The sequence below is a fragment of the Rhinopithecus bieti genome, unplaced genomic scaffold, assembly GCF_001698545.2.
Source record: "Rhinopithecus bieti isolate Rb0 unplaced genomic scaffold, ASM169854v2 scaffold_18142, whole genome shotgun sequence".
Classification (NCBI taxonomy): Eukaryota; Metazoa; Chordata; class Mammalia; order Primates; family Cercopithecidae; genus Rhinopithecus; species Rhinopithecus bieti.
In genome coordinates, this window is record NW_016809248.1 from 402060 (window position 1) to 427675 (window position 25616).

General features: G+C 36.6%; 1 protein-coding gene across 3 annotated transcripts in view; it reads right to left on the bottom strand.

The window, feature by feature from the left end:
• Positions 1–25616, bottom strand: part of SLC44A5 (solute carrier family 44 member 5) — a 433562-nt gene that overhangs the window by 79400 nt on the left and 328546 nt on the right. For all 3 annotated transcript variants that reach the window (XM_017888981.1, XM_017888980.1, XM_017888982.1), the window contains one exon: positions 18332–18405. In XM_017888981.1, the coding sequence (XP_017744470.1) occupies positions 18332–18405 (74 nt within the window). The remainder of the gene's footprint in view (positions 1–18331; positions 18406–25616) is intronic.

Below are 25616 nucleotides of genomic sequence, written 5' to 3' on the forward strand. Positions count from 1 at the left end.
GAGGGGAAATGGTTTCCTGGGCTAGGGCCAGGCCCCCCCTGCTGTATTCAGCCTAGGGAATTGGCGCCCCATATCCCAACTACTCCAACTGTGGCTAAAAGGGGCCAGGGTATAGCTCAGGCCATTGCTTCATAGGGTGAAAGTCCTGAGCCTTGGCAGCTTCCATATGGTATTGATCCTGTAGGTACACAGAAGACAAGAATTGAGGTTTGGGAACCTTCACCTAGATTTCAGAGGATGTATGGAAATGCCTGGATGTCCAGGCAGACGTTTGCTTCAGACGTGGAACCCTCATGAAGAACCTCTGCTAGGGTAGTGCAGAAGGGAAATATAAAGTCAGAACATCCACTGGAGCATTGCCTTGTGAAGCTGTTAGAAGAGGCCCACCATCCTCTAGATCCCAGAATGGGAGGTCCACCAACAGCTTGCATGATGCACCTGGAAAAGCCACAGACACTCAATGCCAGTCAGTGAAAACAGCTGAGAAGGGGGCTGTACCCTGACAAGTCACAGGGGTGGAGCTGCTCAAGACCATGGGAGCCCATCTTTTGCACCAGCGTGACCTGGACGTGAGACATAGAATCAAAGAAAATCATTTCAAAATTTTAAGGTTTAATGGCTGCCCTATTAGATTACAGACTTACATGGAGCCTATAGCCCCTTTGTTTTGGCCACTTTCTTCCATTTGGAATGGGTGTATTTACCCAATGCCTGTATCCCTATTATATCTAGGAAGTAAATTAACTTGCTTTTGATTTTACAGGTTCACAGGCAAAAGGAACTTGCCTTGTCTCAGATGAGATTTGGGACTTGGACTTTTGGGTTAATGGTGAAATGAGTTAAGACTTTAAGGAACTGTTGGGAAGGCATAATTGTGTTTTGAAATGTGAGAAGCATGTGAGATTTGGAAGGGGCCAGGGGTGGAATAATATGGTCTGGTTCTGTGTTCCCACCACGATTTCATCTTGAACTATAATCTGAGTGTAATCCCCACGTGTTGGGAGAGGACCTTCATGGAAGGTCACTAGATCATGGGTACAGTTTCCCCGTGCTGTTCTTGTGATAGTGAATGGCAAATGAACCATACAGATTACAAGATCTAATGCTTTTATAAGGGGCTTCCCCCCTTTACTCTGCACGTTTTCCTGCCGCCATGTGAAGAAGGGTGTGTTTGCTTCCCCTTCCACCATGATTGTAAGTTTCCTGAGGTCTCCCCAGCCATGCTGAACTGTGAGTCAATTAAACCTCTTTCCTTTATAAATTACCCAGTCTTGGGTATGTTTTTATTAGCAGTGTGAGAATGGGCTAATACACTATATTTTTGCGTTTGTGAGTCAGGTGACTGTAAACATGCACGTGCAAGTATCTTTTTTGTATAATGACTTCTTTTTCTCTGGGTACTCAGTAGAAGGATTGCTGGATCAAATGGTAGATCTACTTTTACTTCTTTAAGTAATCTCCACACTGTTTTCCATAGTGGTTATACTAGTTTACATTCCCACCAGCAGTGTAAAATGTTCCCTTTTCATCACATCCACACCAGCATCTATTATTTTTTATTATGGTCACTCTTGCAGGAGTAAGGTGGTATTGTGTTGCGGTTTTGATTTGCATTTCCCTGGTAATTAGTGATCCTGAGCATTATTTCATGTGTTTGTTGGCCATTTGTATATCTTCTTTTGAGAATTGTCTATTCATGTCCTTTGCCCACTTTTTGATTGGATTGTTTGATGTTTTTCTGATTTGTTTGAGTTTTTTGTGAATTCTGGATATTAGTCCTTTGTCAGATACATAGTTTGTGAAGAGTTTCTCCAACTCTGTGTGTTGTCTGTTTACTCTGCTGATTATTTCTTTTTCTGTGCAGAAGCTTTTTAGTTTAATTAAGTACCATCAATTTATCTTTGTTTTTTTGTCACATTTGCTGGTGGGTTCTTGGTCATGAACTTTTTGTCTAAGCCAATGTCCAGAAGAGTTTTTCTGATGTTATCTTCTAGAATTTTATGGTTTCAGGTCTTAGATTTAAATCATTGATTCATCTTCAGTTGATTTTTATATAAGGTGAGAGATGAGGATCCAGTTTTATTCTTCTACATGTGCCTTACCAGTTATCCCAGCATCATTTGTTGAACAGGATGTCCTTTCTCCACTTTTTGTTTTTGTTTGCTTTGTCAAAGATCAGTTGGCTGTAAGTATTTGGCTTTATTTCTGGGTTTTCTGTTCTGCTTCATTGGGCAGAATATTTGCCTATTTTTACACTAGTACAATGCTATTTTGGTGACTATGTCCTTATAATACAGTTTGAAGATGGGTGATGTGATCCCTCCAGATTTGTTCTTTTTGATTACCCTTGCTTTGGTTATGCAGGCTCCTTTTCAATTCCATATGAATTTTAGGATTTTTTTTTCTACTTCCGTGAATAATAATGGTATTTTGATATGAAATGGCATTGAATCTGTTCATTGTTTTCAGCAGTATGGTCATTTTCACAATATTGATTCTACCCATCTATGAGCATGGTGTATGTTTCCATTTGTTTCTGTCATCTATGATTTCTTTCAGCAGTGTTTTATAGTTTTCTGTGTAGTGGTGTGTCACCTCCTTGATTTGGTATATTCCTAAGTATTTTGTTTTTGTTTTGCAGTTATTATAAAAGGGATTGAGTTCTTGATTTGATTCTCAGCTTGGTCACCTTGTATATAGCACTTACTAATTTATGTACATTGATTTTGTATCTTGAAACTTTATTTATTTATACTGAATTTATTTATCAGTTCTAGCAGCTTTTTGGATGAGTCTTCAGGGTTTTCTAGGTAGAAAATCATATCATTGGTGAACAATGACGGTTTGACTTCCTCTTTACTGATCTGAAGGTCCTTTATTTATTAATGTTGTCTGGTTACTCTGGCTAGGACTTCTAGTGTTACATTGAATAGAAGTGTTGAAAGCAAGCATCCTTTTCTTATTTAAGTTCTCAGGGGGAATGCTTTAAACTTCTCCCCGTTTAGTATAATGTTGACCGTGGGTTTTTCATAAATGGCTTTTATTACCTTAAGGTGTATCCCTTCTATGCCACTTTTGCTGAGGGCCTTAATAATAAAGGGACACTGAATTTTATCAAATACGTTTCCTATGTCTATTGAGATGATCATACAATTTTTGTTTTTAATTCTGTTTATGTGATGTATCACATTTATTGACTTGCATATGTTAAATCATCCCTGAATCTCTGGTATGAAATCCACTTGGTCATGATGTATTATCTTTTTGGCATGCTGTTGGATTCAGTTAGCCAGTGTTTTGTTGAGGACTTTTGCATCTATGTTCATCAGGAGTAGTGGTCTATAGTTTGTGTGTGTGTGTGTGTGTGTTCCGTTCTTTCCTGGTTTTGGCATTAGGGTGACACTGGCTTCATAAAATAATTTAGAAGGTTCCCTCTTTATCTTTTGGAATAGTGTCTATAGGATTGGTACAACTTTTTCTTTGAATGTCTGATAGATTCATCTGTGAATCTGTCTGGTCCTGGACATTTTTTTTGTTGACAATTTTAAAATTATCATTTCAATCTTGTTGGTTTGTTCAGAGTTTCTATTTCTTCCTGGCTTAATCTAGGAGGGTTGTATATTTCCAGGAATTTATCCATCTCCTCTAGGTTTTTTAGTTTGTGCACATACAGGTGTTCATAGTAGCCTTAAATAATCTTTTGTATTTCTGTTGTATTGGTTGTAATTCTCCCATTTTGTTTCCAATTGGGTCTTCTCTCTTCTTGATTAATCTCACTAATGGTTGATTAATTTTCTTTCTCTTTTCAAAGAACCAGCTTTTTGTTTCATTTTTCTTTTTTGTGTGTTTCAATTTTATTTAGTTCTTCCCTGATGTTATTTCTTTTCTTCTGCTGGGTTTGGGTTTGGTTTGTTCTTATTTCTCTAGTTCATTGAGGTGTGACTTTAGATTGTATATTTGTGCTCTTTCAGACTTTTTGATGTCAGCATTTAATGCTACAAAGAGTCCTCTTAGCACCACTTTTGCTGTATCCCAGAGGTTTTGATAGATTGTGTTACTATTTTCATAGAGTTCAAATAAATTTTTAAATTTCCATCTTGATTTTATTGTTGACGCAATGGTAATTCAGGAGCTGGTTATTTAATTTCCATGTATGTGCATGGTTTTGAGAGTTCCTTTAAAAATTGATTTCTGATTTTATTCTACTGTGGTTTGAGAGATTACTTGATATAATTTTGATTTTCTTAAATTTATTGAAACTTGTTTTGTGGTCCATCATATGGTCTATCTTGGAAAATGTTCCATGTGCTGCTGAATAGAATGTATATTCTGCAGTTGTTGGGTATAATTTTCTGTAAATAGCTGTTAAATCCATTTGTTCTAGGCTATAGTTTAAGTCCATTGTTACTTTTTGACATTTTGTCTTGATGACCTGTCTAGTGCTGTCAGTGGAGTATTGAAATCTCCCACTATTATTGTGTTGACATGTGACTAATTTCTCAGGTGTAGTAGTAATAGTTTTATAAATTTGGGAGCTCTAGAGTTAGGTGCATATATATATAGAATTGTGATGTTTCCTGTTGGACTAGTTCTTTCATCATTATATGATGTCCCTCTTTGTCTTTTTAAACTGCTGTCACTTTAAAGTCTGTTTTGTTTGATATAAGAATAGCTACTCCTGCTTGATTTTGGTGTTCATTTTCACGGAATATCTCTTTCCACCCCTTTACCTTCCCGTCCCTTTACCTTAAGTTTATGTGAGTCCTTATGTGTTAGGTGAGTTGCTTGAAGACAGCAGATACCTGATTGGTGAATTCTTGTCCATTTTGCCAATCTGAATCTTTTAAGTGGAACATTTACGTCATTTACATTCAATGTTAGTATTGAAAAGTGAGGTACTATTCTATTCATCATGCTAGTTGTTGACTAAACACCTTGATTTTTTTTCATTGTGTTATTGTTTTAGAGGTCCATTGAGATTTATGCTTTAAGGAGATGCTATTTTGAGGATTTGATTCAAGATTTAGAGTTCCTTTTAGCAATTCTTGTCATGCTGGCTTGGTAGTGACAAATTCTCTCAGCACTTATTTGTCTGAAAAAACTTGTATTTTTTTTTCATTTATGAAGCGTATTTTTGCTGGTTTTGTTTAAGGAGGCTGAAGATAGGACTTGGTTGTAGATTTATTTACTGCCTTTATTTTGTGTTGGCCTCCAGCCAGGAGGTGGTGCTTTCAAGACAGCATCAGCTCCAGTAGTATAGGAAGGATACAAGTTGCCCTAGGGTTGTGTGGATAAGTATTCAGGTTTTTCAGGAGCTGGGTGGGGCCATGAAGCTTCCAAGAGATTATGTCCTTTGTCTTCAAACCTTTTTGGCTGTCTCACAGAGCCTGTAGCAGCAAGCCCTAAAAAAACTTTTATACTTGAAGTAAATAATTTCACCATCTTTCTTTTTTCAAATTAAATATTCATAATAATTAGGAAACACATCTTTTCTATTTAATTTATTATATGTTAAGCTTATAGCTACACTTTCTAGGATTTTAGTATTTTTCAGGCCTCACTGTATGATTTAACACATGGAACCTTAAACATGATTTAAAATATTCCTTAAGACCTAAACTATTACACAGTATCTGACATCTATTTACCTTAGTTCTTAAAGTAAACATGAAAAGCTGTATTTTAAAATTCCAGTCTAGAATACAATCAAACTCCCTTTCATTCACTCATTCATACTGAATTGTCAATTGTCACATTTCTATTTATTTGGTCATTCATGAATGAATGATATAGGCACACATAAACTCTGAAAATATAGAGATGAATACATCTCATATTTAGTATAATACTATTTCTTAGTACATTCTTCCTAAGGAAACTATGTATGATACTGATTGGCAGTGCAGAGGGAAGACAGGTTCTAAAGATTGTTAGTGTATTCTCTTAAGCTCAACTGAGTCATGGCCTTAATTTCAGCTGTTCTTCAAGTTATTGTCTCTGTACTAGAACAAATCAAAACAATCTCTGTCACTTTGGATACAGCAATAGATCAAACAAATGCTTTCTACTTTTTCCAATAAGTAGATAACCTTAGGGGTATTTGCTTTTATCTGGCAAGGATAGTATCACATCTTCACTTTCTTGCCTCAATGGTATATGACTTTCTAGCTCTTTGCCACAATTTAGTCCACAGGGTTTTGAAAATATCTTTACTCCACAGGTTGCCACACAGATTCATTATATTCATAGCATCATCCTGATAAGATCTGGGGAATAGTGATTAGCATATAATCTTGAGGCCTTATACAGACACTTGTGTGCTAATGGATAGGAGAAAAATTTTATGACAATACAGGAGTCTTCCACCTCAGTAAAGTTCCTGAGGGTTCCTGTAATTATATCTTCTCCATAGTGAAAGATAAGTTACTGCATCTTACATTTTCTGCTATTAAAAGGGGTGCAATACTTATTAGTTGCCAGATTTGAGTAGAGCTCAGAGAAATAAAATACTTTTCAGATAATCCAGACTACTGTACAAACAGGTGTGCCACTGGGTCTAAAATACCTGTCAAAAGCAAGACACTTTATGGGACCTGTGGCAAATGCTTACTAGAGAGTCACAGTAGAGATCTCCAGGGTGTTGAAGAAAATCTGTGTTTTTTTCAGAAAATAACTATTCTTCTTTTGAGAAATAGCCCCTTGTCCCTGAATGAACACCCAATGACATGAGCTTCCCATCATGATGTTTAAAGGATACTATTTGGTCCATCAAGTCTAGAGGTGGTTGTGCCCAGCAGCACTCCATTCCCAATGGAAATGACATATTCCTACAATGTGTCAGAAGGTCACAAAGGCTCCACAAAGTTACATAAGAAGAATTCTTACAATAACAATATATTAACTTCCGATGCCAATAGGTATGTGTTAAAGAAACACATACATGAAAAGGTCTCTTTGATCATGGGAATTTAATCATGGAAAGGTACCTTTGATCAGCAGACTGAGAAGGAAAAAATTAAACCAGATTTATAGATGGCTGTGGAGGATCTGTTGGCATTGACTAGGGTAAATTCTTCTGGTTGTCTACTTTGACCGGAAGAGTAGAAGATCTGAATCATTTAATCTATTTATAGATAGAGGTCAATGATTTCGCTACAATGTCATGGACTAGAAAAGAAAAATATTAGACAATCAATGTCCAGGAAGTTTGAGAAATAACTACAAGGATTGACCTCTAAATGGACCCAGAATATGAAGATACTTATGTCTCATGTGGCTGCTTAGTGAAGCCCCTTCTGTAGAGATAGTTTTCAATAATCAAGATGGAAACCACTCATTCAATGATTTTGTAATAAAGTAACCATGATAACAGAGATGAAGATTATGTGTGGGTTTTGATAACATGGACTTGCACTCACAAAGGATGACCTGGCTTCTAACAATGTGTATGTAACAAATTTATCAGCATAGATGACCAACCCTGAGCCCCATTCAACCAGAAGTAGCTGGCATAATGGAATGGTAGAATAATCCCCTGATGAGCCAGTTATATCCCCTTGTAGGAAACAATGCCTTTTCGAGGCTGGGGAGCTGTTTTCTAGAGTATGGCAGGGTCCTAGCAGGAAACAGATGTTAAACTCATATAGAATAGTTGAGTAGAGTTTAATAAAGGAGATATTCATAAAAGCATGAACAGCATGAAGGGAAATAAGCAGGAGCTGATGTAGAACCCAGAGGTTGGCACCAATAGGGAGCCATTTCCACACCTAGGCCTGAAGAGGCACAGGAGGGGTAACCCAAATCCAGGAGGCCAATCTGAATGGAGAGAGCTCACTGACAGCACTGACGGGAGCAGGAGCCTTAGAGAGGTGTAGCCAACCTGTTGTGACCCATCAGCAAGAGAGTCAAAGGCAGAAATCTACAGACTCACGCTCCTACCCTCCCATCTCACCAAATTGGAAGCCAGAGGACAAGAGAGCCACTTGGTGTAACTCATAAATGCCAGATTCCCAAGGGACAGAGCAGGATGAGGAGAATAAGGACTAGATTTGGAGGGGAAAATGAAAAATGCCCAGCCCATATTCTGAACAAGTGACCAGCCCATTAAAGAGCGGGACTTCAGATATATACAGCAAGACATTTAGCACTTCATTTAAAAAATATGTAAGGTTGAGGACAGGCGCAGTGGCTCAAGCCTGTAATCCCAGCACTTTGGGAGGCCAAGGTGGGCGGATCACGAGGTCAGGAGATGGAGACCATCCTGGCTAACACGGTGAAACCCTGTCTCTACTAAAAATACAAAAAAATTAGCCGGGCGTGGTGGTGGCCGCCTGTAGTCCCAGCTACTAGGGAGACTGAGGCAGGAGAATGGCGTGAACCTGGGAGGCGGAGCTTGCAGTGCGCGGAGATCGCGCCACTGCACTCCAGCCTGGGGGACAGAGTGAGACTACGTCTCAAAAACAACAACAACAACTACATATATATGTGTGTGTATATATGTGTATATATATATGTGTGTATGTGTGTGTGTATATATATGGTTTTCAGACTTTATATATATATATATACACATGGTTTTCAGACTGTCTATATATATATATATATGGTTTTCAGACTATCTTTAATCAGAATTTACTGCTACGTGAAACAGCAGTAGCAAAGAGCATGAAGATACACCTAAATTTCAAGGTCTATGAATTGGAAGGAGTGAGAATAGGATGTAAAAGAAGGGACAAAGCAAAGCATATCCTTAAAACAGATTTGTAAAAAATAGGCACAGAATTTAAGAAAACAGAAAAACAAACAAATTACCAAGAAATGAAAGTCAGTTTTTAATAACAAGTGTGTTTTTTTTTTTGCATTTGACTTTTTGCTGATTACTTTAATACATCTAATTTTCTGATTATTCTAAGTCGATGTTAGACCACCAGTATTCAAGATTTTATTTAAGATTTTCATTCACATTAGCAGATAGGTTTTTCATTATCATTTTTAAGGTAAGGCAGTAGTTGAAATAATGAGGACAGGAGTTTATGGGGTTTTTTTCCTTCATTCATTGTACAAATAATTTCTTCATTCATTCTACAAATATTTTTTGAGTACTTTCTCTGTGCCAGCACCAAGCTAGACCCTGGGAATATAATGGTCCTTGCTCTCCCAAAGCCTACAGTCTGTTGGGATAAATAGATTTTAATGAATTAACTGCAAAAATAAATGTAAAATTCCAATTCTGACACGTGCTACAAAGAAGCAATATGTAGCATGAAAAGCATGATTCACAGAGGCAGATGATCACATGAGGGAAGTCAGGGATGATGTTTCTGAAGAAGTGATTCAGGAGATGAGACCTCAAAAATGAATAGAGGCCCAAGAGGCTTCCAGCACATGAACAACGTGGACACACGGCCTGTGAGGGGTGGGAGTGTGATGGGTACTGAGGACAGACAGGAGACCAGTGTGGTGCTTACACAGAAAGCAGGGTAAAGCATAATTTCAGATATGGATGGAGAGTTAGCATCTTAGGATTTTCTATGATGAACTACAGGGAGATTTTTTTAGTTGTTAGTGTCAGCTGTGAATTCCATGGTAAAGGTTCTGTTCAGGTAGGTCCTTGTCTTCCTATTCAAATTTTCTTGGAATAGGTCGAGGCCACCCCTCTATTCAGGGTTTCTGGTCTTGGTCTTTACTTGCTTAACTGTGGTTCTATAATTAGCCACATCTTCTTGCTTTATATGAAGCAGCTCTCATGGTTCCTAAAAATCGATGCAATGTATTATATCTGAAAATGTTACGTGTAATACTCATTAACATCTACTAGTAAATAACACTTTTTTGAGAGGCCCATGAAATCCTTTGAGGTTTTTCTTGCCAAAGAATGAAACATTGCCTAAAATAATTTTATTTACTCCATAGTTCAAGAATTAACTAAAGGAAAGAAAACCAACTATTTAGGTGTGGATTATGATAAAGAATACACTCCCCTTTTTAGTTTGTACATAATAGAGGCTAATTTTTTTTTTTTTTTTTTTTTTTTTTGAGACGGAGTCTTGCTCTGTCGCCCAGGCTGAAATGCAGTGGTGCAATCTCAGCTGACTGCAAGCTCCGCCTCCTGGGTTTACGCCCTTCTCCTGCCTCAGCCTCCCGAGTAGCTGGGACTACAGGCGCCCGCCACCTCGCCCGGCTAGTTTTTTGTATTTTTTAGTAGAGACGGGGTTTCACCGTGTTAGCCAGGATGGTCTCGATCTTCTGACCTCGTGATCCGCCCGTCTCGGCCTCCCAAACTGCTGGGATTAGAGGCTTGAGCCACTGCGCCCGGCTTTTTTTTTAATTACTGAAAATTAACAATGGCACTGGAGCAAAGTGACCCATATCAGTCTCAGAGGGGCGAGACTGAAGATAATAGATTGTTGATGATCTTTGATGGCAGAAGAATACCTGCCTTTCATTTATGCCCCAAACTGTTCTTGGATACTCGCTGTGTTAAGCCCAACTCAGTGTGGAATTAGAGGAGGTGGGAGGGGAAGGAGGAAGAGAAAAGCATTAGCTGAGGATCATGGGGTTCTGTAACCTTCATTACTCTCTCAGTAACCTTCATTTCTTATTCATCATTTATTGTCTTTATTAAATAAAATACAGTATAGTGTAGTGTTCAAGAGCACAGGCTCTAGAATTAAACTACTTGGGTTATGTTGGCGAATAAAACCAATACAAATCTGGCTCAATCATCTTTTTTCATTATCTCACTGTTTTAGAAAAATTTTAAAACACCACTTTAAGTGAAGATGACTCATGTTTGTGCATGTGCACATGTGTGTCTTGGGTGTATAAAACAGAAAGAGAAGAGAGAAGAGAAATTATTTGTAAAAGAATTCTATTAGGGAAATTCATAGCAGATAACCAAAGATTGGTAAGAGATGGTGAAAAATTTATTCAGGCAAATTATCTTTTCACTCATATTGAGGAAATGCATGTTTCTGAAGTACCAGGAGCAAGCATTATGATCTAACATTATCTCTCATTTTCAAACATTTGCAAAGCATGTTCTTGTTGTGCTCTAGGGTTGAGTCAGGAGTTGCAGCCATTTAAAAGCCCTCTGTCAAGGAGAAAATGTGATTACACCAACTGCTTGCACTGACACTTAAAAATGAACTGCAAATCTGTTTGGGGCAGGGAAGGCATTCCCTAAACACTTGCTGGTTGGGAATGTTGGCTTTCAAATCATTACTTTGTATCCCTTAAAGGTACATTTTAAGTGTTTTAATATGTGAGGAACAGGCCTGCCAAATTGTGCTTATGGCTTTTTAACACAAGCAATTTACAAATGCAATGAAGCAGATAATAGGACACATGATACCGAACTTGAAAATCTGTGTTGATGACACGGCTGCTATAGAAACATTTTTAGATGCAGCCCTGTATACTGTTGCTTAGATAAGAAAAATGATGTTTATCATTTCACAGGTGGCCTCTTCTATACCCAATAGTGAGTTTAGGGTCATGTCCTTGAGCACAAATCAGTCCCTCTCATGATAACAATATTCCACTTAAAATCATCTCCCATGTATGCACTCAAAAAAAAAAAAAAAAAAAAAAACAGTAAAAACTCACTCAATACTCAAAAATCTGCTCAAGTAACAGTGAAAACTAAGTACTTTCTTTTCAATATGAAGACTTCCAAAATAAAAGGAAGTATAGGTTTGTAATTTAATTTGTAAATATTTATACATTTGTAAATAATGCAAAAGGACATTTAATACTGATTCTGGTTATAAATACAATGAACATTTAAGAAAAGTTCCCTGGAACAATTTAAAAGCAATAGAACTGGAATTTCTAAAATTCTTACTTTTAATTGTGAGATATGATTTTACTCAGCTAAAACAATGTTTCCAAGCTGTGATCTGATAGGTTTACTTTAGTTCCAAAGTAGAGTAACAGCACAATGTAATTTCCAGTTATACTCATTCCCAATTGCCAGTTTCCTCTTGCAATGAATATTGTGGTCACATCACCAAGCTCCCAAATTAGAACAACAGGATGCCTAGTGAGGTACAGATGGTTATTATAAAAAAGACAAGAGATAAGTGTTGAGAAGGTGTAGAGAAAAAGGGAATTCTTGTATACTGTTAGTAGGAATGTAAATTAGTATAGCCATTATGAATGATAGCATGGAGGTCGCTCAAAAAATTAAAAATAGAATTATCATATGATCCAGCAGTCTCACATCTGGATATTTACCCAAAAGATTTGAACTCAGTATGTTGAAGAGATATCTGTACTCCCATGTCCATTGCAGCATTATTCACAATAGCCGAGATTTGGAATCAATTTAAGTATCGATCAGTAGTTGAATGGATAAAGAAATTATAGTGTATGTGTGCTTGTGTGTGTGTGTGTGTGTGTGTGTATACATACATACACATATACACACAAAATGGAATATTTTTAAGCCTTAAAAAAGAAGAAAATCCTGCCAAGTTGTGACAACATGAATGAACCTAGAGGACATTATGCTAAGTGAAATAAACCAGACCTAGAAGAAAAATATTTAATGATCTCCTTTATATGTGAAATCTAAAATACTCCAACTCATAGAAGCAGAGAGTAGAACGGTTGTTGCCAGGATATGGGGGTGTGGGAGAAATTAGGAGATAATGGATAAAGAGTATGAACTTTCAGTTATAAGATGAATCAGTTCTATAGATCTGATTTACAGTATTGACTATAGTTAATAATGTATTTTATTCTTGAAATTTGCTAAGAGAATATATCTTAACTGTTCTTTCCAAACATTCACTTACAAACAAAAGTAACTATGTCAGGTGATATATATGTTAGCCTGACTGTGGAGATCTTTACATAAGATATATATATACTAAAATACCAGGTTGTATACCTTAAATATATACTTTAAAAAATGTGTCAATCATAGCTCATAAAACTAAAAAATTAAATTAAATTTAAAATGTGTATTTATGTGTTTATTAGTAAGAGAAACTGTTCACTGCTTCTTTGTATGGGCAGAATTAAAAAGTCATCTTGGAATTATCTTTGTTCTTCAAAAGGTCACTTGAGTGACTTCTCTTAGTTATGAAAATATGCTTTCTTCCTTCCTCATGTTTATTGGGATAGAGGAAGACCAATTCGCTTTAAGAGAAGGAAGAGATAAGACGTCAAACTTTTCTCCCTGAGATTTTAATTTAGAATAGATCAGATTGACCCTGAACTAGGCTTGCTGGACAAAAAAGATAAAAATACCCTCAAAGGGAACTTACCATGGAGGAAGAGACTGGGCTGGGGTCCTAGGCTTAAAAGCGGCGCCTAAGAGTAAGGGCTGGTTCTGATCAAGCAAGAAGCCAGTTTGAATGCACCTATTCTGACCCATGTCATGCTTTGGGAACCAATGTTTGAATATTGCTGAAATACTTAAAAAGCAGTAGTCTTGGATTGGGAAGCCACTACAGTAGTGGGAAGATTAAGATGAGCAACGGACTATGAAATGATACTAAATGGCACAACCAAAATGTCAGATCTCCAGAACACTACAAAGTCTCTCCACCTAGAGATTGGAAATCAGGTTGCTCCCTCCTTAGTGTTTTGGGAAACTTTACGTCAGGAAAGAGTGTGATATGCTAGATTTCCTTAAGTAATAAATGAAAAAATAGATGTGACTATATTATTGCCCCCAAACAATGAACATATAATTTAATATCAGAAATGATGAGGTCAATTTTGACTACTTTATTATTAACTATTTTGTTTATTCTCTACCTTTTTCTATGAAGGATTAAGGCTGAATATGAGAATTTAGCCTTGTGTAATTATGTAAATTTCTTTCTTTCTCTACTTGGTATTTTCAGATCCACTGTCTCCACTCAAGCCATGATGCAATTCCTTTAATCCTTTCTACTGATCTATAAATTACCTGCATGTCAAGGCTCTTTACTGCTCTGCTTTGGCTTGGTTCATTTCTCTATTAAAGAAGCAATCACAAGCCTGACTGTATTCAAGGGGAAAGGATTGCAGATCCTCCTTCTCAATGGGAAAAATGACAAATAATTTGCAGCCACGTATTAAGGATACCGTAGTCTACCCTCTACCCAGTATTTTTTTCTTTTTTTAAAAAATATGTTCCCTTCTAATGTAAATACACTTATCTTCTCTCAAAATCCCCAGAAACTTCATCCAATTACCTCATCAGGCTCAGGCTTAAGGTCTAGATCTCATCACCTAAGTCAGGTCCAAGTGTGGACAAGGCTCAGCAGTTAGCTACTCTCCTAAGGATGATTTCTTTATCTAGATCATTGAATTCATTAGGTACATTTCCTACATCCCTCATTACCACAGCAACAGTGATGCCAGACTTTTCACCACTACATAGTGAGGTGCCCTTCCCCGCTGCTTCCAATCACGTCTTTCTCATTTTCTTTCACACTCACTGGCAGCCTCCACAAAACCCACTGGATTTCTGAACACCACCTGGTCTCAAAACCAATGCCTGTATTGTAGGTTTTGTTAAACCAGAATCCCACTTCCAGGTACCAAATTTTGTTCTGCTTATCTATTGTTGCACCCCAAACTTGCTGTCTTAATACAACAAATTTTTATTTTGCTCATGATTTGGGGTGTCAGGAATTTTGGGAAGGGCTTAATTCTCCCTTGGGATCTCTCATACAGTCAGGTGTGGACTGGGGCTTCAGAAAACCCAACTGGGCTGATAGTGGACACTAATTATTCCTGGGAGCCCAGCTGAGCCTGTTGGCCCGGACTCCTCCACATAGCTGCTACACAGAGCTTGAGTTTCTTACAGCATGGTGACAGAGTTCTGGTCTTGTTTGCATTAACTTTCTTGTTAACTTCTTACTTTCTCAGCTACTAGAGATAATTACCCCTGGGAAAGGTTAAAAAAAGCAAAACCAAAACAAACTTTGGATCGTAACTTCAAGCACTTCCTAAGTAAATACAATAATGAACTAAATCACCCAAAGAGTAATCAACTTAAAAAGAAAACAAATTAAAATTATTTACTTACTTATTTATTTTTGAGACAAAGTCTGGCTCTATCACCCAGGCTGGAGTGCAGTGGTGTGATCTCAGCTCACTGCAACATCTGCCTTCCAGGCTGAAGCCATCCTCCCACCTCAACCTCCCAAGTAGCTGAGACTACAGGAGCACACCACAACACCTGTCTAATTTTTGTATTTCTTGTAGGGACAGGAATTCTCCATGTTGCCCAGGCTGGTCCCAAACTCATGAGCTCAAGCTATTGGCCAGTCTTGGCCTCCCGAAGTGCTGGGGTTAGAGGTATGAGCCATGGGCACCACGCCTCGACATAAAAATGTATTGAATGTTAAAATTGTGCTATTATTATATACTTAATGACAGCAATAAGTATAACAAAGAATAATTTGCATAATAAATATTCATTTTTTCTAATTAGTACAATAATTGAATAGTAATCATCACCAAAGTAGGACAAAGGAGGGTTATTATCATAAAGGTTAGTTTGATCTTTCAAGATTTGATTACTTCTACCCAGACTCCACTTCATCCACTTGAACAAAGGTTCTGCTGTTCATCAATCAAATATTAAGTATCTCTGTTGTACTGAAGTATTACCCTACCTGGCCATATTCTGCATAAAGGGCAAATAACAGTTTCTCTCAGCAGATTTTGTAAAAACAAGAAAAAAACATGTCTCTTTCATGAAAACACTTCCTTATGAAAAGATCATGGATGATAGATAAGTCTACAAAGGCACTAATACAGTTGGCAAAAGACACCAAAATACCTATAACACATCAGTGAAACTGACTTAGCATCATATTTGCTCAGATGAAGGTATATATTCTTGCATGTTAAAAAGTCCTTCACACTTCTAGTAACCTCTGCCATAGTTTCCCCTCGTGCTTCTTTTAGTCCAACATTAGATATAATCAAAGAATTGAGTTTATCTTGAAACGAAGCCAGTAAGGCTATTTATAGTTCAGGGATGAAAAATAGTATATATATTTAGTGAATTTTGTGAGTCACTCATTTTAATCAGTGGCATTGGGATTAATCTGGAGACATCACTGAATTAATTTACTACTCAACATAGTTTTTTATTGAGCAACATTTATCTGCCAATTTCCTTATGTGAATTAAGACATTTACAAACTGAATTTGGAGTTCTGGGAAAAAGAAAGGCAAATTTCTTATCTTGCTCCAGAGAAAATAATGGCATACACTCCTCTGTTTTGTTTACAGGAGAGTGGCAGTGGGTTTTCCCACTCTATATAAGGACACAAAGCATTTTTCTGTGGACTACATTAGACTGGCTTTGAGATACAGAGGAGAGACTTATTTGATGAAGGAATAAGGTCTCCTAGTGAAAAGATTCTGGTCACAGGAAGAAATCTTTGTGAAGTTCCTCTGTGCAGTCAAACTTTAATAGCCCAAATTATGGGTTGCCATGGCAATAATATTGTAAATTATATTGAAAAGAAATTTATTAAAATTCAGGACAACTCAGTTATACAATGGTAGCAAACAAACTACTACCCAGAACTGTTATGCAGCATTATTGGTATAGTTAGGTATTATTTCATTTACTCCTCACAACAGCCCTGAAAGGCGGGTAATGTTTCCATATTTTCCAGGTAAGAAAACTGAGGTTGAGTAAGTAACCCAAGACCATCAAAAAAATGATGAAACTCTAGATGTACCTGATTCCAAATCTTTCACTTATGTAACAAATTTCAATTCTACTATGATGAAAAGTTAAAAAAAAAAAAAAAAAAAAAAAACATAGATATAGAAAGATGTGGTTCCAAAGTGAGAGAAACCAAAATTCTAAATTTGTGTAAGAAAATTTATTTATATAATACTTTACTCTAGGAGATTACATATTGTACTACAACCTCAATTAATGTTTAGAAGTTGAATCACTTTAAGAAATAATGAAAAAGTTCTGAAGATTTAGAAGAAATATATTTACTTTCTGTGACTTAATGGCTCCTTTATTTTTCTCTCCCTCCCTATTTTCCTGTCTTAATTTTTTGAATTCTCCAATTCTGTGTAGCTTTTGCATGGCAATATCGAGATTATCTTTTGGAAATGACTTTCAACTGGTGTTCTCAAAGTATTTCTCTTATTAGAAGAAAAAACTGAAGAGCACGGCAAAATATTTTTCATTGTTCCCCAGTTAGGGTATAACTTTCTTTCTGCTAATACATTCTATCCACATTGACTCCATGCCATTAATTACTGGTACTAGCTAATATCTGACTTTCACAACTTTTACCCCAATAATAACATATTAAAGTTTCCTAAGTCAGAATTTAAGGGACAGAACCTAAGTCTCTGGGGGAAAAAAAGTTTGATCCATTCATATACAATTGTGAAACCTCTTTTTTTGCAGAAAATATTCATACTAGTAACATTGGTAGTTGTTTAAAAAAAATTCAAATAGGCCAGGCATGGTGGCTCATGCCTGTAATCCCAGCACTTTGGGAGGCCAAGGCAGGTACATCATGAGGTCAGGAAATCAAGACCATCCTGGCCAACATGGTGAAACCCTGTTTCTACTAAAAAAAAAAAAATACAAAAATGAGCTGGGCATGGTAGTGCATGCCTGTAATCCCAGCTACTCGGGAGGCTGAGACAGGAGAATCACTTGAACCAGGGAGTTGGAGGTTGCAGTGAGCGGAGACTGTGCTACTGCACTCCAGCCTGGGGACACAGCGAGACTGTGTCTCAAAAAAACAAAACAAAACAAAACAAAATTCAAATAAAGACTCTCCATACTTCTCTTATTTTCACTTTCATAGTAAAATCTTTAACTTAACAATAAATAACAAGGCATCTCTTTGCTAGATGTCTCTTGGGCAAAGAGACTAGAACTTTTGTATGTCAATGAATTATCTGGTGAAATTCTTAATAATTGTTCCTTCTTTTAATTTGCTTATAAAAGAAAAGTTTATGTATTAGTATTACCTAAAATGATCTAGGCCCTAGTTCTTATTTGCAAACAGCAACATGAACATAATTGGTTGCTTATTAGAATTTCAAAAGTAACAATGATTAAAAAGGAACCACAAACTTTTCTCTTTTTTTCTTTATAATTGCATTTACTTAAGTAATTTGGGCTTGCCTTTGACTCAACTGCTTCATGTTCATTTTTTATTGTCTGCTACCTGATAAATCCTGGTGACGCACATTTCCTCCAGGAAAGACAACAATCAATGATAGGAAGGCTTTTGGAAGACAATAATTAATATTTAATATGTGACGCTGACTTAGTTATTACATTAGCAAGTGTTAAATATTTTCTATACCTGTATTTACTCACCCACAAGTCCTAAAACAATGTAGCCAACAATACACAGTAGGAAGATCATACAGCACAGAACATCTGTACAACTCCTAAAGACAAGAAAAGAAATAAATAATTAAAAGAGGTCCCAAATGACTTCCTGTTTACCGCACAAAATGAAGGAAGAGAGAAAAATATAGTAATAGTGATATGCTATTTCATAATTGCATATTTATTCAATAATTTTGAAAGGTAGATCAGATGGATTTCTGCAAAGACATTAGCAGCCATGGAGGGGTCATAGTTCCATGATTAATGAATGTCCTTCAGAACTCTTAGTATTTGTTTTCTCTTATTTATTTGTAAAATATTTTTAAAGATTAGAGTATACCAACATCAGATAGCCATTTTTAATTTGAAATTGTAATATAAGCTATTTGATTTTATGATTTTTCTCTTCATGTCTCCTTCACACATGTTATAAAATACCCATTTTCCATCCCTCCTCTTCTCCATTTTCTTCCTACATACACATGATAGGGGTACTATTATTAGATAAAAGATTGACTAAATTAACTTTCTATGGGGAGTTGAGTTATAACTATTCCAGTAACAATATATATAAAGCATTCAAAATAAAATATCTCAAAAGTATCAGTTTTCTAGCTGTTTCTGTAAGCTACATATTGGCAATGTAGGTTTAGAGGAAATCTGACTCACAGGGAGTCTGTGATTTGCTAAAGGTCAGAAGCCAAGCCAGGATCCAGCAGGGATACTCAAGGTTTTCAACTAAAGTATTTTCTATCCCCAATATTACATCTTGTTTAGCTTATAAGTGGCTTGGAAAGTCAAAGGTATGGCTTGAAAGTGAGCAGCAATACTGTCATTCTTTATTTGAAACTTAATGAGGACTCCTTTAGTAAAGAAAAAGATCAGCTCATTTGACAGGATTAAAAGTTGCACATGAGAATTTTCATAGTAAAAGTTCTTGATCTTGAGGGCATACAGATATACCCTAATCTTTTAGCACAGGCAGGTTGAAGTTACACACTTATTTTTTGAAGTGGTAAGTAATGAATAATAATTGTACAGTAACAAACACACATTTATAAAGCCTGTCATACTTGTATTGCTTTCAGAAACATAACCTTGAGAGATTCCTAAGAATATCTTTAGGCTATTAGGGGTAGTAAAGTGAGTTTGCTTACTTAAGGTACACGAAAGAGGTTGTTAAAGAAGGGGGCAAGTATTTAGATCTCCAACACCAACCCTTTTTAACTTATGAGTTATGTTAATATGATTATAATTTTCTGCAAAGTTTTAAAATAGCTACATCTAAAATCAACTACACACATTTCTATAATTCTTTACCTTAGAATAGGAAACAATCTTTCATCAAGAAAGTTAATTGTGGGCAAACCAGAAACAAACTATCATTTGTTTAAATCTAGTTTCAACGCAGGAATTTTAACTTTCATTAGGATTTAAGAATTATGAGAATGATGATAATAACAACAGAAGAAAGCAGGTGCTCTAGTTTGATTTTTTTTTTTTTTTTTTTGGTTAACAACCATTGAAAGCAAAAACGCGCTTGGGTGTGAGTAGGGTATCTGTTTCACCTGCATTCTTACACATCCTACTTAATATCAGATTCTCAATCTGTCAGAGCAGTTGTTACATACCTCAACACCTAATAGAAAATGCATGCAGGTAAGAAACTCAAAGAGAAAAAACAAGAGCATAGATGTGCTTTAATTAGAAATCTTGCATTTGTCAAAGCCCTGGTGTGTAATCATAACTACCAGGAAGCTGGAGAGAGGGATGTCATCAGAAGCACCAGCCAGGGTGGCCCACCATCCCGTCCTTATATATCTATAATGTTATATGTTTGTATCGTTTCTAATAATACGGACTATAACACATAGAGTAGTCTCCCCTTATTCGCAAGGGAAACATGTTAAGACCCCCAGTGGATGCCTGAAACTGCGGATGGCCCCAAACCCTGTATTCTGTTTCTTCCTATACATACAGACCTATGAAACAGTTTACTTTAAAAATGAAGCACAATGAAGAAATTAACAATAACTAATAATAAAATAGAATAATTATAACAATATGCTGCATCACTACTCCTGTGCCTTGGAGCCATTATGAAGTAAAATCAGGGTTACTTGAACACAAGCATTGCGATACTGGGACAGTCGATCTGACAAGTAAGATGGCTAACAAGTGGCAAATGGGAAGGGAGGATAGGTGGCCTGGATAACGTGGATACATGGACAAAGAGATGATTCACATGCTGGGTGGGACAGAGTTTGATGGCATGAGATTTTATCATGCTATCCAGAACAGTGGGCAATTTAAGACATAAATTATTTATTTCTAAAATTTCCTACTTCATATTTTCTGTGCATCATGGATGGCCACAGATGACCTCGGATAATTGAAACCTCAGAAAGCGAAATTTCAAATAAGGGAGAACAATTGTATTCATAATGACTTTATGTTGCATACTATCATAAGGTTATGTATTTATAATGCTACATAGTCAATACAAGTAGAGGTAAACATCTAGAAAGATCAATGAAATAAACTTACCAATTTCAAAGAACAGAGCACAAGGACAGAGCAGAAGCAGATCCCAAATGGAAGGTGTTTGTTTGTTTGTTTGTTTGTTTGTTTGTTGAGCCAGAGTCTGGCTCTATTGCCCAGGCTGGAGTGCAGTAGTGCGATCTCGGCTCACTGCAACCTCCGACTCCCTGGTTCAAGCGATTCTCCTGCCTCAGCCTCCTAAGCAGCTTGAACTACAGGCATATGCCACCATGCCCCGCTAATTTTTGTATTTTTAGTAGAGATGAGGTTTCACCGTATTGGCCAGGCTGCTCTCGCACTCCTGACCTCATGATCCGCTCACCTCAGCCTCCCACAGTGCTGGGATTACAGGCGTGAGCCACTGCGACCAACGGAAGTTTTTTAAAAAGTAAAACCTTCACTCTTTCACTACTTCCACTAATGAATGAGTATCAGTTGGTGTTTTGGTTCTATATAGGGTTTTACACTATAATTTATTTTTTATTCTTTGGTGCCAAGGAAACACTAAAGCATCAGGAACTACACTGTGCCCACACAACTATTCCCCTAGCCGTCTCTCTTCACGATGGGACACCTTAATAATTCACAATAATTCACACCTTAAGCTGTTTAGAGATTCTATTCTGGGGCCAGAGAAAATAATATATTAAAATCTGCTTTGTTTTCCTGGTACACTGCTTTAGAAAAATGGCAGACCATACCCTATGGCCAGACTGGTTAATTTTGTCTTACTTAACCACGGAAGGTTGTTGAACAAACTGAAAATTATAAACCGAGAATTCAAATCTCCCCAGGAGTAGACATTAGTATTTCTAAATTTGTTTCAGTAGCAACTTGATTCACTTCATTGTTTTAGAAAAGTTTTTAAATAGGGTTGTGTGTGTGTGTGTGTGTGTGTGTGTGTATGTATGTGTGTGTGTGTGTGTGTGTGTGTGTACTTTCAGGTAATTATAATTACCTGCTATTTTTTCTATTAATTTATCTGCTTCTCTCCCTTTCCTCAGATATATTCTCTCTAAAAAAATAATTAGTGCCTAGAAACTTACTGGAAAATTGAATGTGAACAAATCAAAATATAGCTTGGGTACCATTTTGTGAGTCAAGGAGAGTAGCAGAAACTCAATTCAAATGTTTAGAAGTTGTAGTTCCTTATCACTGTTTCTTTCTTTTGATTTCAGAGCATCTGTCACAATTCTAAATATTCTCTAGGAAATGAGTTCTTTTTTTTAAGAAAAAAATAAGGTTTTAATTGGGATAGTTCTCAAAACTCTCTAGAGAGCTATTGAGATAACTGGGTGATCTAAGCTCATGGACGAAAATTATCTGAATCATGTTCTAGCTAGAGGCTTGTCATAACTGGACTTTTTCCTCAGGTGGATTCATTTTTGCTTTCACAGCAAGCACTATGAAGCATTGTACTAAGCTAAAAATGGGCTGCATCCCACTGGGTCCCAGAAAGAAGACAGAAAGAATAGTTATAGAGAAAGTTGCCCAACTCTCTCCCTCACCCTCCCTCCAAATCGAAGTCCTACTTTTCAAAACAAGCTGCTCACACCCCATTTATCAGAGAACCACTCAAAACTTTACTCAGATTGTGTTTCCCTGGCATAAAAGTGTTTTCAAAAGTTAAACTATGGAACTACTATTGCTACCTTATATCTATTTTCCAAATTAAAAGAATAAGAATAGGATTCCAATTACATGTGCATGTGCAGACTTCCCTTTCCTCCTACCTCTAATCCCCAAATAATGTATGCCTATAGTCACCCAGACTTAAAGTGTTGGGAGTTTCCTTTGACTTTCCCTTTTTCTTAGCTATCTTTTATATTCAATTGACAAGTTCTCTTGACTCCTTTTCTCTGATGTGTCTTTCATCCACCGCTTTCTTTCTATTCGTGTTGCCTGGACTCAGTCCAGGGTTTTTAATCCTCTCTTCAGACTATTGCCATGGTCTCTTAATTGGGCTTCTGCAAGCAGTTTCTGCCTGATCCAATTCAGTCTGCATATCACTGATATTACTGATACGTGATGATGTCGGTTTACTGTTTTAAAAAATTGTAGGACCTCTCCATTACCTGTTGAATAATTTCCAAATATCTTCGCTTCATGTTTAAGAACCTACAAGCTCAATCCTAATTCAAGCCCCAGGCTACCTTTCTAGCTGTATCTCTCATTATTCCCTCTCAATGTGTTTTAACCAATTTGGACTTTTTCACACAATGATACACAGTCCTTGGGCACACTCAGAGCTCCCTGATCATGGTAACTCTAGACTCCCCCTCCTGGGATAACCATATGTCCCAATTTGCATGGGATAGCCAGGGTTTACACCTCTTTCCTAGAATAACCGTTAACAGTGTTTCCATTCACTCTCAAAAAAGCTCCAATGTGGATCACCACATCCTATACGAAAATCCTATCCCTCAAGTCAGCACAAATGTCATCTCCTTCTTGAAATTTTCAACTAGAAGAACTCTCTCTAATCCCTGTAGACCTAGAGAACTTTTGTTTGTATCTTTAAAGCAACTGTATTTAATCTATTATAGCCTAGACTGAGGGCAGCAAACTACAGTCTATGGGCCAAATCTGGTTTGCTGTCTGTTTTTGTACAGCCTGATAGCTAAGAATAGTTTTTACATTTCTAAACAATTTTTTAAAAAAACAAAGGAGTAATATTTTGTAACCCAGAAAAATTATACAAAATTCTAACTTTAGCATTTATAAGTAAATATTTCTGGAAAACAGCAATACTGATATATACATATATATGTATATATATGTATATAGTCTAAGGCTACTTTATTTTGCTGCAATGGCTCAGTACTTGCATTGGTTACCATCTGGCCTGAAAAACCTAAAATATTTACTACTTGGACATTTATAGAAAAAGTTTACTATCCTCTGACCTAGACCATAAAGTCCTCTATTGCAGCATTTAGCAGAGTCTTGCAAGCTACAGACATACAGCAATCTATGTCCCATGAATGATTAGCGAAATGCACCCTCCACTGACAATCTAATGTATCACAAACAGGGCCTGGTAAAACTCAAAGTGCTTTGTTTCAGATTTCAGATCTTTTTTATTTTTTATAGTGAATATGTTGCTTAGAGATTGAAATTTTGGGTCAAGCTTAAACATGCCATCTGGACATTGCTGTCTCCAGTAAAATAAATCACTAAAAAACAAATGCAAACCAAAAAACCCATTAGATTTAATTTAGTGGTAATAAGAGAGTTTTGTTTTATAAGTGCATATTTTGGTTCCACACTAGTTCTTATTCTCCAACAACTGTCATTTCACTTCCTTTTCAGGGACAGCTTTCTACTCTCATCCAGAAACTGATTCATGTACTGGTTTTCTTTCTTTGTGGCAGATGAAATTCCAGTGATATCAACCATCCTGAAAGGTCATTAATATCAAGCATTAGAGTGAGAACAGAAGTCCTAAAAGTCATTATTCTCTGACAGATCACCCATTTGTGCCTAATGAATCAGTTTAGGGACTGTCCACTGCCTGTCATGCCAGTCAGATGCTCACCTCTCATTTGAAAGTTGTTGGTGTACCTGGGTACATCTGTCTACAACATGGCTGCATTTATAACCCAAAGTCTAGAAGCATTGCTCCTCTGTGGTTCTGCTGGCACCTGACTGATGCCATTCAGTCATCTGATACTGCTCTGATTCTTACCACAAAAGTCTGTCCCAGGAAGCAGAATGAACGCTCCACTTCCCACAGGCTTATTAGAGGATAATGCACTTTGGGGCCATCTTTCAAGTTTTACTGAGATATGTTTGGCAAACTTCAGACTGTGCTGTGAATTAGACAGATCATCTGAGTTGCTACTAGTTAGTCAGTGTCAGCTGGGCTCTATTTTGAACTATTTAGGAGGAGAGATCTATGTAAGTTAAAAATATTTTCCCTTTTTTCCCCTACTTCTCACGAATAATAGAGAATCTGGTGATTTTTGAAAGGGACATCCTCCAAGAGCTTGTGTTTGAAGGCGTCAATTGTATCCACCCGCTTGGTTCCAGTTTCTCTTCTTCCCACATACATTGTCTGATAGTTCTTTATTGTTCTGTTCCCCAATCCACAGCTTTAGGTTATGCTGCGCACCATTCTTTGTGTATGTGAGAGCTGAGGTTTTATTAGAAGGCAAGTTACACTGGCTGTTTCTATAAGAGGTTAAAGATTATCTTGAAGAATTTCGCTCTGTTACTGAAGTCAGAAACCTCATAGGAAGGCAAAAATGAGCTTTTAATTACACAAACCTGTATTTTCAGGTGTTTGATATTAATACAAGTTTTTTAAGTGTCCTAACAATTTTAAAGAGGACTTTAAATTTACATTTACCTTTGAAGATAATCCTGGCATCCAATCATTGAGAAAGAAGTGTTGGTTTTCGAGGATTATTACTTTTAACACATTTTAAACTGTTTAAAAACAAAATGTACCAAATAACTCAATACCCTATGAAAAACAGTATAATATTGATAATATCTTTCAAATGTATTAGATTATACAAGATAACATTTAAGTATTATAGCTGCTTTAGTTAGTTCTTCTGAATAATTTGATCTTAAAAGCTTCTCTATCCTCTGATTAGTCTTCTATTCTAAACTGCTTGCATTTGGGTTTCCGTTGCCTTGAGAGAATAGGTTTAACTGGTTGTGATTTATATTTTCATTTGTAAAGATAAATGAAACCTGATTTTTTTTTTTTTTTTTTTTT